The sequence below is a fragment of the Gymnoscopelus microlampas genome, assembly GCF_963454915.1.
Source record: "Gymnoscopelus microlampas genome assembly, chromosome: 9".
In the NCBI taxonomy this organism is placed as follows: domain Eukaryota; kingdom Metazoa; phylum Chordata; class Actinopteri; order Myctophiformes; family Myctophidae; genus Gymnoscopelus; species Gymnoscopelus microlampas.
The window spans coordinates 6835077-6851384 of NC_139946.1; the positions used below are offsets into that span (position 1 = coordinate 6835077).

At 39.9% G+C, this 16308-nt stretch overlaps 1 protein-coding gene across 1 annotated transcript; it reads left to right on the top strand.

Annotated features, from left to right (window-relative positions):
• The first annotated feature begins 221 nt into the window (after positions 1-221).
• il12rb2 (interleukin 12 receptor, beta 2a) lies at positions 222-15092 on the top strand. The gene is made up of 16 exons (XM_084067971.1): positions 222-315; positions 1345-1487; positions 3229-3495; positions 3974-4106; positions 4330-4520; positions 5286-5431; positions 5804-5939; positions 7683-7753; positions 8763-8976; positions 9388-9570; positions 9866-9964; positions 10599-10754; positions 11033-11167; positions 12336-12426; positions 12666-12753; positions 13638-15092. Exons 2-16 carry the CDS (start codon positions 1418-1420, stop codon positions 14139-14141), a joined length of 2484 nt encoding a protein of 827 aa, XP_083924097.1. The 5' UTR covers positions 222-315; positions 1345-1417; the 3' UTR covers positions 14142-15092.
• The last annotated feature ends 1216 nt before the right edge of the window (positions 15093-16308 follow it).

The window sequence follows — 16308 nt, forward strand, 5'->3', positions numbered from 1 at the left end:
GTGCATTTTGATACCAATACCTTTGTACTTTTTTTTACTAAAGTCTTAATACAGGACTTTAATTTGTAACAGAGTATTTCTACATTGTGTTATTGCCTTGGTACTTATACTTAAGTACAAAATGTGAGTAGTACTTCCTCCACCACTGGGTGTGTGTGGCCATTTGTGGAACTGTGAAAAGTTTGTCAGATCATAATATAGAGGGTTTGACCACGCATGTGCAGTCAGTCAGTCAGACAGACAGACGCGGACCTTACCAGACGCACCCTGGATGCTTTGCTATAACATTCAGGATGATGATGGGTCGTCTGATCGGTAAGCATATAATTCACTGATCAGCGACTATAATAACTCTGATCGTCACCTTTTTAAGTAGGCTATATAGCAACGATTCTCAAACTTTTAAATGTTAAGGTCTCCCCGACGGGTCCATTTGGTTCCATTTGTACACGGTCAGAGTTACAAACTTGTAAGGGTCCATAACCCCTTAAAGGGAACCCAGAGAGTCCCTGGAATCCACTTTGAGAACCACTGTTATAGGCTACACATTGTGATCACGTTATATTGGTCAGTCGTCAATCTCGTCATGTAATACTACGATAGATGTTAGACTAAGAAAAGACGGATAATAGATGCGATTATAACTTTTACGCAGTGGTGGAAGAAGTAGCTACTCGTATTAAAGTAAGTATCCAGCAAAGTAGAATTACTCTGTTACAAGTAGCTAAAAGTCTGGCCATGGTTTCAGGGCCACTAAAAGTCCAGGATTCTAAATGTATTTGAGTAAAAGTAGAAAAGTATTGGTATCAAAATTTACTTAAAGTACCAAAAGTAAAAGTATTCATATGCATTTCACAAGTTTTCAAATGTATAAGTGTATTAAAAAATCCTTTGAAAATAGCGGATCTACAAGCTCACAATTGTCACATATTGCAAGGCATTGTGAGCTCTGATATTTTCAAATGGCCGAAATCTATAGGGTTGAAGCCGAAGCGTTAATGTATGTTATTGTTTTGTAATAATAATCAAAATCTACAAAGTAATTAGTAACTAAAGTTTTCAAATAATTGTAGTGGAGTAAAAGTACAATATTTGCATTTGAGAGTAGAGTAAAAGTACTGAAAATTGGAAATACTCCAGTAAAGTAAAAATACCTCAAAATTGTACTCAGTACTTGAGCAAATGTACTTTTCACCACTGACTTTTACGCATAGGCTAAGTTAGAATTCTAGTTTAATTGGATGGGATAATACCATATTAACACTGGACTGGATATTCATTAAACATTTTTTTGCCGAAACATGGATATTATATTGATTATGCATTTGTTAATTGTCTTTCAAGAAACATGAAATTGTTTGCAGCTGCTGCTATGTGAGAAACACATAGCAATAAGCGGTGTAACGGACGATGACTCATGGCTACAACACCCTACACATGGGCCATCATCACCATCATCACTGTACTGGCTGTGCAGTCTTGCCAAGGTAAGCTGTTGACTCCCTGTAGCTTAGTGGTTCTCAACCAGTGGTCCGGGGACCACCAGTGGTCCTTGAGGGGGTTCCAGGTGGTCCCCAGCTAAAAGATGGAGAGTTGGTAGTAACCAAATGGAATGGACCCTTATAGATGTTTAACTCTTGAGAGCGTAAAATGAAACCAAATGGACCCTTACGGGTCCATTTGGTTTCATTTTACGCTCTCAAGAGTTACATTATTGTTAAACATCTGCATTACTTAATTAAAGAATTGTTATTTTGATCAACGTTGGCCTGTTATCTCTCCTATGGAACCAACATCAATACTGTAGTGTACAGCATGGCATTGTGGACAAAATCTTATCCAATGACAACCAAATGATTCTTAGTCTTGGGTCTGAGAGTCTAAATCTCATCAAACGGTGGTCCGTGGCTCAAATGCAGAATAAATAATGGTTCTTGATATGAAAAGGGTTGAAAACCACTGTTGTAGCCTAATACGTTGTTGACTCCCTGTAGCCTAATACAGTGGGGGTCCCCACATGATTTGAGGGGGGGGGGGGGGGGGGAATTTTAGGACTTTAAAGGTAGGTTAAGTGATTTTCTTTGGTCAAAATAAGTGTTAAAGTAGCTCTATATTCTGATAGTACTCATTGCTATAGTGTGTTTGTTCAGTAACAGGAGTCTCTCCAGCTCTTTATTAAACAGAAAATGCATTTTCAGGTCGGGATACCAATTTTATCCAATCAGGATAAAGAACTCAGTCAGGATAAAGATTAAACAAGTGAAATTGGAAGTGATGACGCAAAGATATGAGCTGAACAAATTGGAACTGGAACACTATAAAAATGAAGCTGAGGAATGGGTACTCTCTGCTGATTGGCTGAAATGTTCTCACCTACTTGAAAATTTATTTTCTGTTTATTAAAGAGTTGGAGAGACGGGGAGACCCCTGTTACTGAACAAACACTCTATAGCAATGATTACTATCAGAATATAGCGCTTTAACCTTTTAATACAAAACCTTTAGTTTTAACCAGAAAAATCTACCTTTAAGACCTTTTTAATAACTAAAAAAGAAATTAACTGAAAAAATGCCATTACTGCATCAAAAGTAATCAACAAACTATACTATAAAAACTGGTCAAACATTGGCCTAATTGTCAAATAATATAAGAAAGAAATTTGAAAATAGCCGGTCTACAAGCGTTGCGATACGTTGTGAGCCTGTAAATCTGCTATTTTCACAATATTTATCTATGGAACCGAGTTAAACAAAATGTAATGCCTCTGCTTTTACAATTCCAAGTGCTTGTCAGGGTGGGGGGTCCCCAGTTCAAATATGATTATTTTTGGGGGGTGCGCAGTTCAAATATGATTCATTTGGGGGGTCCGCAGTTCAAATATGATTATTTTGGGGGGTCCCCAGTTCAAATATGATTATTTTGGGGGTCACAGCCTAAAAGGGTTGAGAAACACTGGCCTAATAGGCATTGGATTTGAGAGCTGTCTGTTGACAGTACTGTGCATTATGAGAATCAGTAAATAAATAAATACAAATTCGGATTGCCTTAGATGGAACTAGATAATTGCATCTTGTCACCAACACAAATGCAATGCATGTTGTAATTGCAGCCTGTCCAACACTCACATGTCAAATGGTAGCACAAAACCCTGTAAGCATTATTAGACCTCTCAATGGCATGATCGTGAACTGCATGATTGTGAACACTTGTATTCTTACTTTTTACAGGTGAAAAGTCATGCACCATATGGTCCAGTGTGGGAAATGTGGTGCAACGAGGCTCCAATTTGACGGTGTACTGCTCCTTTACCTGCCGGGGGGGCACGTGCAAGAAATCCATGAGAGAGAACGGGATTATTTCGCGCCACAAAGATCTAAATTCATCCACCCTATATCTCAATGTGAAGAACATAACACTGAGTCGATCGACCTACAGCTGTCGTTGTAACAACTGCCGGCCACATGATCCCTGCGGAATGGACATCGTTACAGCATGTTAGTAGCCTATTGTATCTCTAAAACAGGGTTTAACCAGTGGGTAGGCACTCAAAAGTGGGTTGCGACTTGCTAGATGTTCTTCTGACGGGATCACAGGCGAAGAGCACTGTGCACAGTAGAAGAAGGACTGAGGAAAAAACACCTGACATGCAGAGTGTATTATAGTGTAATGTTCATTTGAATATTGAAATATTCATCATATATCCTGACATAACCAGTATTTGCCAGTAAGAGTACATCTCAAAGAGCTGAAAGCAAATGGATACTGTAGTTCTGCATTTTCATTACTGCATGAAGCAAGTTTCAGAACAAAGGTTTTCTATACTGAGAAGGTACAGTTGTAATGCAAGTTGGATATAGTAATACAGCTTCAAATGTTAAAACATCTGTTTGTTGTGTTCCTTAAGCATTAATAGTGTTAATACTTCTATCCAGTCGTAACTATCTGTGTTTCATTCCTTTCCTCTTTGCATAGTTTCACCAGACATCCCTGACGATGTAAAATGCAAGTGCAACCAGATTGTCACACATAGCGAAGTGAGAGAGGTTGTGTGTACTTGGCGTAGAGGAAAGGACACTTCTCTTTGGAATACTTCAAACAAGCTGTGGTGAGTTTGAAAGGGAAAGAGAAACGTTTGGAAGGATCTTAGTTCACGAGTCACGCAAACATGTTTGGTAACATATGGAATGTTACATTTCACTTCTCATTTTAAGAAAGGCAGTGAGAAATCATTTGTGTTCATTTGATGCCGATTTTAATATCATACTTCATCATGTAACAGCAGACACTTAGACCTGTGACGAAAGAAATCTCTACCTCATGTATTCCAGGGTGAGGACAATATCCGGAAATCGCATAGATGAGCCTAAGCCCTATAAAAGCACTATTGGTGGCTCAAGCTGTCTCAATGCCAGTTTCAAAGTGCCCAGCTCTGTCCTGGAGATCTCTGTGTGGGTCCATGCAAACAACACCCTGGGCTCTGTGGTGTCGACTGTCTACAACTTCACAATCACCAACATTGGTATGATGACAGCTGCATATTTTCAGTCTTCTTCAAATCCCATTATCACATCATTTGAAGTCATGCTTTGGATTGCAGTGGCCTTAGTTATTCATGTTCAGAATCAGAAGTTTTTGACAACTTTATTGTCACAATTACAGGTGTTAAAGCGTGGGTGAAATTATTTTTGCACAAGCTCTCAATATTGCTGTTACAGGAAGAGTTAGAATAGGAATTAGGGAAGAGAGGATAGAGAGGAGAGGAACACAACACATAACAGGTCAAATAGCAGGAAGGCACAGTCATATCAAATATAAAAAGTCCAACATAAGATTAAGTGAATTGGTAATGGCACTATGGAAGGCAGAAGTGCTTCTCGTGCAGGTGGAAAACATGTCCAGCATATAAACAATAGCAGCAGGTATCTAACATTACAGTTTCATGAGCATGTTTAAAGTGACATGGGGAAAAACGTTTGACTACTCGCAAATGATTGGATTTCTCAGTTTTCTCACCCCGTCCTCATCTACTTGATTCATTTTATCGTGTAAAATTATGTAATAGGTCCCTACAAAGCTTTTGCATGGAGCGAACTGAAAAGTAGTTTTATGGGGATATTACTGTATGTGCTTTTTTGTTCGGTTGCACTAGGGTTGATAAGTCTTGTGCTAGTTGCTGTTTGATAAAACGCACCATATCTCATAGATGTATCTTGATTTGCCTTCCAATGCTGTTCATTTGTTCTGATTTTAGCGATGTCTTCCTGCATTTTCTGTGTTTCCACAGTGATGCCATCACCCCCTGTTTTTGCATCAGCTGAGTGCTCTTCCCGGAGCTGTGAAATCAAGGTGGAACAGGCTCAAATGACTCAATACCTAGAGATGCAATACAGGATCACAAATCAACAGACCTGGAAGACCTTTTCAAACGCTGTAAGCTCTCACTACTATATAGCTTTGTACGCCACATACCTTTATTTGCTATGCATTGTGGTTTCAGTCATGCATGAAGACTGTCAGTGCAACATTTCGATGCAACATTGCGACATTTCAGGAAGTCTCATCAAGGCACAACTTAATGTTAAGGTTAAACCACCACCCCACACCTCCACGTCAGAGCTTTGGCCTTTCATTTGATGGCAGTTGTTACATCTGATCTGAACTGAGGACAGCCAAAGTGACACACTTCTGCAGGCTAATATCTTTGTTAAAATGAGCATTTGTGAAGATGGTAGTTGGAAATGTGTTCATGCAAAATGCACGTGAAGGAGAACAGGCTGATAACAGAAGTATTGTGTCTTGCAGACGAGTCCGTTGAGGGTCCAGTCGGTCTCCTCTCTGGAGCCCATCACTCAGTATGATTTCAGAGCAAGAAGCAGGCTCAGCACTGGACTATGGAGTCAGTGGAGCAAAAGTATGACTAATACAACTCAAGAGGAAGGTGAGCTAAAAAAGAAACACACGCACACGGTCGCACGCACATGCGTGAGTGCACTTACGTACATACAGTATATTACGCACTCTTCCTGATGAAGCACATCAGCCTATGGCTCATTGTTCTACATCGTAGTTTACTTAACTTGTGCACAGAAAGAACACAGAATATGTGTATAGACAAAAAATGATAATCTCTGTGGTACATTATCTACATAAACCAGTACTCAACAAACACTGTCTTTCTACTTTCATTTGGTTCTGACATAGATAGGTAGATATCAGTTCAGTATTGATTATCTTGCAAGATACCCAAACCACTGAAAGCTGTGCTGTTGGGTTGTGGCTAACACAATGGAAGATTTACGAGCATAATGTGTATAGTATGTGGTATGTTATCTACAGTATCATGGTCAATAACATACCGCATTCTATTATTGCAAACATATTTGCAGTGTATAATATTTGTTTCCAAACGATAGTTTTTTAGGACAGATGAACAGGCATCAGGTAAAAGTACTAAATACACATGGATTAAAGTTCTACCACAGCTGATTTCAGTCATTTGTATTCCATAGAAATCTTCAATGGAAGCATATTGTACACCGAAAATTGTTGTGAGCTTGTAGATCGGCTAGTTAGTTATTTTAAGTAGTATTAAAGTGGTCAAACTAGCAATAGAATACATGTTCAGACGCATCTTCCATAAAACCCTAATGGTCTCGGATATTTTATAAAAGTAGTGTTAATAGTGTTCAGCGGGGCTGAAAATGGGGCTAAATGTTTCAGTCACATGCTGAGAATAACAATGTCCAAAAACATCTTCCATTGCTTTTATGCCAAGTATGTTCATTTTCATTTGTGAAATGATCACCATAGTTGCTCCATGGTATGGTACTATTCTCATGTGGTACCTAAGCTACACCTATTTCATTTTATTCTATTTATCCCTGGAACCACTCTTTTGCAAGAGTGACCTGGCTAAGATGGGTATTAGTGCAAGTCAATACATAATAATAAAGTTTCAGACAAACAACTATTTACACACCATGAAATGTCTCAGTTCTGTCCTGGTGCTCTGCAAACAAAGAAGTAAAATAGCTTCTACAAGCTTAATGGCTAAGATGAAGCAACTTACCACAGACAGTCACAGGAACATTCTGTTTTGTGACACCTTAGGAGAGAGAATGTGCAGTATGACTTGCTCATTTTCTCTTTCTCAGTATTGTCTGGTCTTTTACTGAGAGATTTTTAGAGACAGTCCTTTTTAGTTTTTTTCCTGAAACTCTATCTTGTGGAGAGCCTACATGTCCTCTTTGTATTCAGTTTGCTCACCATTACAGAGACCAGTATTCTCAACAAGACCCCCAAAATAAGTTGCAGACTGTCTTCAGCCACTGGAGCTATCTCACAGATAGATATTAGTGGTGGGCTATGACTGAGACATTATGACTAATAGAACAACAGCATTGTAAACACATTTCATTCATCATTCATACAACTAGTTAACTAGTCAAGCCACTGGACATTTCAGGCATTCTTTGTTTTTGTTTTCAAACTACTGGTGTTGTTTAAAAAAAATCAAAAATATATATATTGTTTTATTTTATTGTATTACTGATTTTGCTTGTTTTATTTAAATGTATTGTATTAAACTGCTGTTCTTTCTAAACTTCAAATCAAAAGTTCTATATACAGTATACAACATTTTGTATCATTATTTATTATAAAAAGTGATACTGTTTTACAGCCCCCAAAGAACTGGATGTGTGGTATTGTAAAGCTTCCTCTGGATCAAGTTCCATAACCGTACACTGGAAAGTAAGCAACAAGTTATTTTCTTTTCTTTACTTTTCAACAAGTTCTAGTTCTTTTCTTTCCAACAGTCTCAGTCATACGCACACAAATCTTCACCTCCCTGCACAATCTTGGCTAATCTGTGTGTATCAGTATGTCCACAGTGACTGTTCACATTTATTGCATTTGTCATCATTACTGTCACTGGCGCACTGGACTCCTTTACTCAGGAACTTGCTACATTGCTGATAACATAGATTTCACAATACCTCCTCAATATTAAGTGTTGAGCTTTATCTGTCATCTATACACAGTCGTCTACCGTGAGAATGTCAATTCTACACGGCAATGTTATGTTAATGAGGGATAATACATGGAACACCAATGTATCATGAGACCGTCTTTGCCACAGACACAGTACATGTGCTCTGTCTCTGTTCCCGTTCCCTTCTTCTGTTCTCTCTGTCTAGTGTGTATGTGTGTGGTGTCCTAGCCTTATAGTTATACCTCCTGATCTGATTTCACTTGTATTTTCGACGCAAACCTAAAGGTCAGCTCTCGACCACTTACGTATGAGGTGCAACAATAAACCACATACTCCCCTTCCCCCACATACACACACATCCTCAAACAGGCAGACATAATACCTATGCACACACACTCACCTAAACTAACACGTATGAGAGGTAAGTGAAACCCAGACTAGAGACACAACAGTTTCGGGTTCCAAGAAAAGGGAGAGCTTAAGAGAACTGCTGGGTCCTTAACACGATTCGTCCTTTCTACATACAGTAGTCATGCTGTACAGTATGGTACATGCTGCAGGGCAGACAGGTCCCAGCGACATGGACATTCTCCCTTCAGTCTCTCACAGACAGGAGTTCCATCCCTTGTTTCTTTTCTCGTGTGTCTCCTTATGTGATCATCACCAAGTGCAAATAACAAGATTGTTGACCGTTTTGTGACAGAAAGTGGTGGCAGATTTGACTCTTTCTAAGAAAATAAATAAATGAAACCTTTTCTTTCACGGCAGAGAGCGGATGCCTCTAACGCGAGAGGGAATATATCAGGATACACGGTCAGAGTTCACAACCCCAATACAGGAAATCATAATGACAAATACCTCCCTCATCCTGCCAGTCATCATTCAGTCGAATCCTGCGTCAGTTGTGAAGTGACAGTGTTTGCTAATAACTCCAAAGGCCAATCTCCGCCTGCCAAGGTTTCCACTCTTCACAAAAACACAGGTATAGTTGATTCTCCTCTGTAGGCTTCGTACTGTCACAGCTCACTCACTCAGGGCTGTTAATGGCACCACACATGGGCCTATGGTAGGAACATTTAAGGATGTATTTATGGATATGCATCTCTGATGTAGCCAATTCAAGTCCAGTCATGTCAAAGTGTATTTGCCCATCAAATTGTTTAAGCAGAGACATGCCTTCATAATGTCCAAAAAAGCACAAGCTTCCTAATAACATGCACCTTCTAATATTACATGACATGAAATGTACTAAAAATTAAATAAAGTATTTTAGTATAGTATATTAACAACATATTAAAGCAAAAATGTCAAATTAAGAACATTTAGTGGCTCTGTTGTAATGTACTTTTATTTATTTATAATACGTCCTCTCTCCTCTCCTCTCCTCTTCCAGGTGAGCCTCCTCAGGGAGTTCATGTGATTGTAAACAACGGCAGTGGCGCCATCTCCTGGAAAAAGCCTGAAACGACAGCACTGCACACTGGATATCTTGTAGAGTGGTACCCGGCAGATCAAAAGAAGAAAGAACTGCAGTGGGTCAGACTTGGCAAGGATAACAACCAGGTGGTCATCCCAGGTACAAGAGAGGAGGGATGCTTCATTCAACCCCTGCTTATAATTTCACATCCAAACCATTTCAGTTCATCACTAAGTTAGACAAATACATGAAGTATCATGACAACATTGTGACTTCTTTCCTTGTTAACAACCTATAATATTGTTGAATGAATGCACTTAAAATTCTAGAAGGGATAAATTGGAAGCTTCACTGATCAGTTACAGTACCATTACCAAACCTGAATGGCTTAATATCTTTTTTCCCCTTCACACCCTTTTCTGTTGACTCTTTTTGTACTATCCCTCGTCTGCAGACATGAAGAAATCTGAGTGCTATGACGGAGCAGTTTATGCGTTCTACGAGGGCTCAGTGGGCAGATCTACCTTTATGGATGTCAGCACTTCAGACTCAGGTAAGACCTGAGAGGAACTGAACCGGGTTTATGCCATTTGACCTGTATGGGAGAAATAATTTATTCGTATTCATCAAACGTTCTTCTTATTTTATTATTTCCTAGAACATGCAGTCCCACAGGCATCGCAGTAGCAAACATTTGTGGTACTAAATGCACATATGTCACAGGCTAGATATAAAGCCAATTAAACTGCATTTGTATAGCCCTTAATCACTTTAAAAAACATATATATATACATTATTCTTGAAAAATTTGGGAAATGGCAGATCTACAAGCTCACAACACCTTGTTGATCGGCTATTTTAGTGTTTTTGCCGTCATACAACAAAGTATAAAATAGGGCTTATAGTAGTTAATCAATGTTACAGTATCAAAGGGCTTTACAGGCCCACGTTTAACTGAGGAAACAATGACATCCCCTGTCCTTTGCTCCTCAGTTGGGTGGGGGAAAAAAACTGTAAAAGGGAATCGGTTCTTTTCACATATCCTACCAACAGCTTTACAGGTTTCTTCAGCCAGTTGTCGCACACCGCAAATAGCTGATCTACAAGCTCACAATGTGTCAGCTATTTCTGGTGCGTGACACCCATTTAGCAAATAAGTATAACTCAGGCTTTCATGTGGTTTACAGTTCCGACAGGATGGCCTCTGGCCAAAGCTGATGTTAAAGGGGACAATACAGTAACTGTGACCTGGTCAGAGATTCCGAGGGACCAACGAGGAGGATGCATTAGCAACTATGCCATCTACATAAGAAACATAAACGACTTAGAAGATACTCCCCCCTGTAAGTAAAATTATGTCACACGATAGAGCTCATTCCAAAAACAGTGTGACTCTTTCTGGTTCACAGATCGATTGTTGTTTATGGCTGGTTCAACTCTTCTGCATATTAATATTTTATTCATGCAATCTAAACTGACGTGTAGAAAACACACTATAGGTCGAAACGATGGTCAGTTGTCTTTGCACCAATAAAATATTATCTGTTTGCTCCAGTACTCTTCACTTTGTCAGATATAGTTTAGTCCCTTTTTTTTCACTGCATATGATTTTGTGTTCCAGATCATGTACGATCATCAGAGATGATGTATACTGTGAAGGACCTGGCTCCTGATACCTATGCTCTGTGGATGACTGGTTGGAATGCCAAAGGAGAGGGCCCTAAAAGTCCTGATCAGATTGTTAAAATTATCCCACGTAAGTATTCTTCAAGTTCTGTTTAATCTGGGGCAATTTTTTGTGGTTACATTTGTCCCACAGTTATTGTTGTAACTATTTCATGCATCTGACTAAAGTCCCTATCTTCCGCCTGGCGCAAGGCAGTGCAAACGGGTATTGCAATTCGTATTGCTAGCTTCTGACCGATGCAGTCGTCATTTTTACGGCTGGCACCCCGGTTGTCTAGATAACAAATGATCTTGGGCCTATTTAGGGCCCATGGGTGTGTTGGTCTTAAAATGAAGTGTGGTCTGGTGCAATCAGGGCGCACTGCTATCTTATGCACAGAGTTTGTGCTCTGCGCTAAGACCAACTTAAAGGTGCTCTTATGAACCAGTGCAGTGATGGCACAGATATTTCCTTACTATTTAGAGACATTATTGCGATTAAGATGTGCCTGGGTACAGAGCCGTAGGAAGCCATTCCCACTTGGGGGGGATATATTTGTACCGGCCCACGTTCGGGGAAAAAATCGGTTCGGGTCGGTTCGGGTGTCTTTGTGCATCGGATCGGTTCGGGTGTCTTTCGCGGCCCACGGGGGACGAATCCCCCCCGTCCCCCCCTTTCCTACGACCCTGCCTGGGTAGATTCATAATGAGCGCACACTGATTACAATCAAAATACATCCGCACATCCGATTTCAACACAACACTCACGTCCAACAATTTAAGTGACAAGTGATATGGTAGCCTATACCACAAAAAACATAATCGCTTTTGTGCTAAATCGGCAGATACAATATTTTTCAAGCACTTTAATACAAGTATAAATGCGCAAAATCTATGCATGCTTTGCGTTTTAGACTGTGACTGCACAATGTTTTATATAGCATAATTGTGTGTGTGTGTGTGTGTGTGTGTGTGTGTGTGTGTGTGTGTGTGTGTGTGTGTGTGTGTGTGTGTGTGTGTGTGTGTGTGTGTGTGTGTGTGTGTGTGTGTGTGTGTGTGTGTGTGTGTGTGTGTGTGTGTGTGTGTGTGTGTGTGTGTGTGTGCGCGTGCGTGCAATTGTATGTTTGTGTGTGTGTGTGTGGTGTGTCGGGCAGACAGACAACAGGATATTGGTCTCCATTGTCTGTAAGTGGTTGGCTGGTGGAAAAAGCTATAGAGACACTTAAGCTTTAAATCCTTTTTCCTCTGTCACTATTCAGCGGAGAGACAAACTGAAACACTTGTTGTGGTTATAGTGGTCATACTCTTCATCATGGTTCTTCTTTGCACGATCCCAGCACTACGGAGGAGGTAACGTGGACACAGTGACACATGACCACCTTACACTGATTGGACGATGTTAAAAGTGTCTATAACTTTGGGGAACTATAATCATTCCATTGGTTCCGCACTAGATACTGTACATGAGAATTGTACGCACTCGTTTACTCAAGTGAACCACACATCAAAGAATCGTAAAATTGTTGCCACATGTTTAACGGGAAATGTCTTCACCTTCTCATTCTTTAATTCTCATCTTGTTCTGTCAGGTTCTGTAGGATTTTAGGTTGCTGCATGCCAGATACTGTACCAGATCCCGCTAACAGTAAATGGGCACGGGAATGTTCCATAGAGAAGGTATAGTGTGGATCAATATACTGTACATACAGTATACATTATATTGTCTTTGTCGGGGCAGAAACCTTATATCTCCATATCTCATCTTTTTATAAATTAATGTCCTGTCTTATACATCGTCAAATGACAATGTCACGCAAAAGCAGTGAAAATACTCAATCTACAAGCTTAGCTCACAACACGTCGTGAGCTTGTAGATCTGCTTTATTAGAGACGCCAGGTTGAAAGTGCCTGGTTAGGTCTGTCTGTGGATTTCATAACTACATTGGATCCAATTACAAAGGCTATTTTTCCAATTTCTTGAAAAGGAACGGTTTTGGACGTACAGAGTTTCTGCCCGACGGCGACGATACGCATGTGTATTGAGCAATGGTGTAACTAAGTACATACATTTACTCAAGTACTGTACTTAAGTACTTTTACTTTACTGGAGTATTTCCAATTTTCAGTACTTTTACTTCTACTCCACTACATCTCAGAGGCAAATAATGTACTTTTACTCCACTACAATTATTTGAAAACTTTAGTTATTAGTTACTTTGCAGATATAAATTATTACATTATAAAACATACATTAACCACTTTAGCCCTATTTTATACATAGGCTATTTGAAAATAGCCGACCTACAAGCTCACAACGCGTCGCATCGCGACGCGTTGTGAGCTTGTAGATCTGGTATTTTCAAATATTCTAGTACTTTTACTTTTGGTACTTTAAGTACATTTTGATACCAATACTTTTGTACTTTTACTTTAAATTTAGAATTCCAGACTTTTACTTGTAACAGCGTATTTCTACGTTGAAGTACTTGTAACAGAGTATTTCTCCGTTGAAGTATTGATACTTTTACTTAAGTACTTTTTCCACCCACTGGTCCAAACAGGGCAAGCTGAACCTCCTGCTCCAGCTGAGTACCTCCAGTGGGAGTGAGGAAGAGGAGGATGAACCCAGTACCGTGGAGGTTGAGGAGGTGCAGGTTGAGAGCAGCAGCAGCAGCAGCAGCTGCTCCTCCACTCTTGGAGTAGCCGCCACTGACGTCTCCTCGCTCCTCCTCGTCCCCCAGGCCGGCCTCAGCCCTGTGACGACGGAGCCACAGGCCGAGGTGCAGCAGTACCTGCACACCTCCTACATCAAGAGCTACTCCCACGAATCGGACAGCTCCGATTACACGCACAGCTCGCGGGACACCACCGTCGACTACGTGTCGTCGCACAGGTCGGGTATAGGAGAAGAGCAGAACGAAGAGGAGGACGAGGAGGAAGATTGCATGGACGTGATGGGCTTCTTCCCGAGCGACAGTCCCTTCTTGGACTCTGTGGTGTGTGGGGGGAAGTTGACTCTGGATGCCGTCAAAATCGACTGCAGTGACTTCTTTCACAATGCATAGCGAGAACGCATGTCATTGGTAACACAAGCTGAGACTGGAGTTTCTGCTTTTTTCCCCTTTTTTACACAAGACATGTAGACAAGACAAGTGGCGTCATCAGCTCAGATCAGTTATTTTCGACGATGGACACTGTCATGCAATGGAGGCTAATTAGGCCTTAGTCTGCACTGTTTTGACCTCATATTCAATCAGCATTTAAGGTTTAATGTATTTGTCTAGCCTGGGACCAGACGAATCTGCGAGTGCAAAAAAAAATTGCACTCTGCGATTTGGGTCTGGCACCGCTCCATAGAGAATCCATTTCCTGCTCCAGAAGACGTGGGTGACCAATCAGGGCCCAGTATTCGAATATGAGAGACTGTAATTGGTAGTTGGTTTTAGGTCTAACCAATTGCGTCGAGGGCCATTGTTTTGATCCCGCCCCTTGGGGAAAAAAAACGTCCTTATGGAAGCACCAGACTCATATCCACGCAGTGATATAGTCTGGCTACGCAAGGCTAGTATTTTTCCCCCTGTTTTGCCCATTATATCAATCACTCGGTCAGTTTCACATGGGCACACAGTACGTCGTTGCTCTCCACATTGAAACTTGACAGCACTGTATATGGATTGCACATCTTGTTTCCCAGGATTCTCTCGTCATCTAGCTCCTTCCATGTCATGCATTACCAGTACACTCTGCTGTACAGTCTTGATTACAGCAGTACTGCAACCAAAATAAACAGCACAGACAATACAATGGATGCTGTAAGTTAGGTTTAGATTACAATGAAATATGTGTTTTCTCCACCTGCTGAGTGCATCAACATACTACAAATGTCTTTTTCTGTACTATTGTGTTAATTCCTGGAATTCCTCAAATCATCTTGTACTGTATACGTCTGTTTACAAAAATGATGTAGCCAATTAAAAAATGCAGAATATATATATATATATATATATATATATATATATATATATATATATATATATATATATATATATATATATATATATATATATATATATATATATATATATATATATATATATATATATATATATATATATATATATATATATATATATATATATATATATATATATATATATACACACACACACACACACACACACACACACACACACACACACACACACACACACACACACACACACACACACACACACACACACACACACACACACACACTATATTAGTCATACAGTAGACCTAGGACTTTGTTTTGTGACCACAGTGTCACAGTGTGTATTTCAATAGCAGTCACACATTTCACTATTTCATGTAATGTTGATGGTTCATTATGCAATTTCACTGTTGATTTCATAGTATTTTTTCTGCATATTTTGGGGTACAGGCCTGATGCTATCCTGGAATTGTAGTATATACATAAAAATGCATGTGAATAATGTTTTCTGTGTGTGTGTGTGTGTGTGTGTGTGTGTGTGTGTGTGTGTGTGTGTGTGTGTGTGCGTGCGTGAGAGAGACATTGTATATTATGGCTTTACAGTATGTGATATAGAACAGTATAATTATTTACTTTTTTTATTTCCATGACATATGTGCTATCTGCTGGTCTCATGCTATGTGTATGTATCAACATAATTATTTTCTTCTCATTGACATGCTTTAATGTTTCATTTTCTCCCTACTCTCCCTCTCCCTGTCCCCCTTCTTTTTCTTCTCCCTTCCTGAAAAACAAAGTGATGTAGCTTGCGCAATTAAACACATCACCCACTTCTTTACACCAGTGATGTGACAATAAAGTTGATTCTTGACAGCAGTTTGACTGATTGTTGGGATATAATATGGAATATAATTTGGAATATAATATAATATATTTTTTTTTGATAATGTTCAAATGTTATTTGTTTTTAGCTTTTAAAGCATGATGACTTTAAATGACCTTCCACCACAGGTCGTTTATAGTCATCATGCCTACCATAGGCTATTAGTTACCATATAGCTACACAGCCAGAGACACTGAACCACACCACTCTCCACTAGATAGAAGGCCTATCCTCCTTTGCTTTGAAGTGTGTGTGTGTGTGTGTGTGTGTGTGTGTGTGTGTGTGCGCGTGCGCGCGTGCGTGCATGTGTATGTGTCACTCCTAACCTACTTAGGGAGTGTCTCTACCTGGCTGCTGCTGCTGCATTTTTCCAACA

Bases quoted from the DNA above. Each gene is read 5' to 3' on its own strand.
- il12rb2 (XM_084067971.1), top strand. From the start codon at position 1,418: ATGGCTACAACACCCTACACATGGGCCATCATCACCATCATCACTGTA. The intron at 12,427-12,665 runs GTAACGTGGACA...TTGTTCTGTCAG, and splicing joins ATCCCAGCACTACGGAGGAG to GTTCTGTAGGATTTTAGGTT. The intron at 12,754-13,637 runs GTATAGTGTGGA...TGGTCCAAACAG, and splicing joins GGGAATGTTCCATAGAGAAG to GGCAAGCTGAACCTCCTGCT.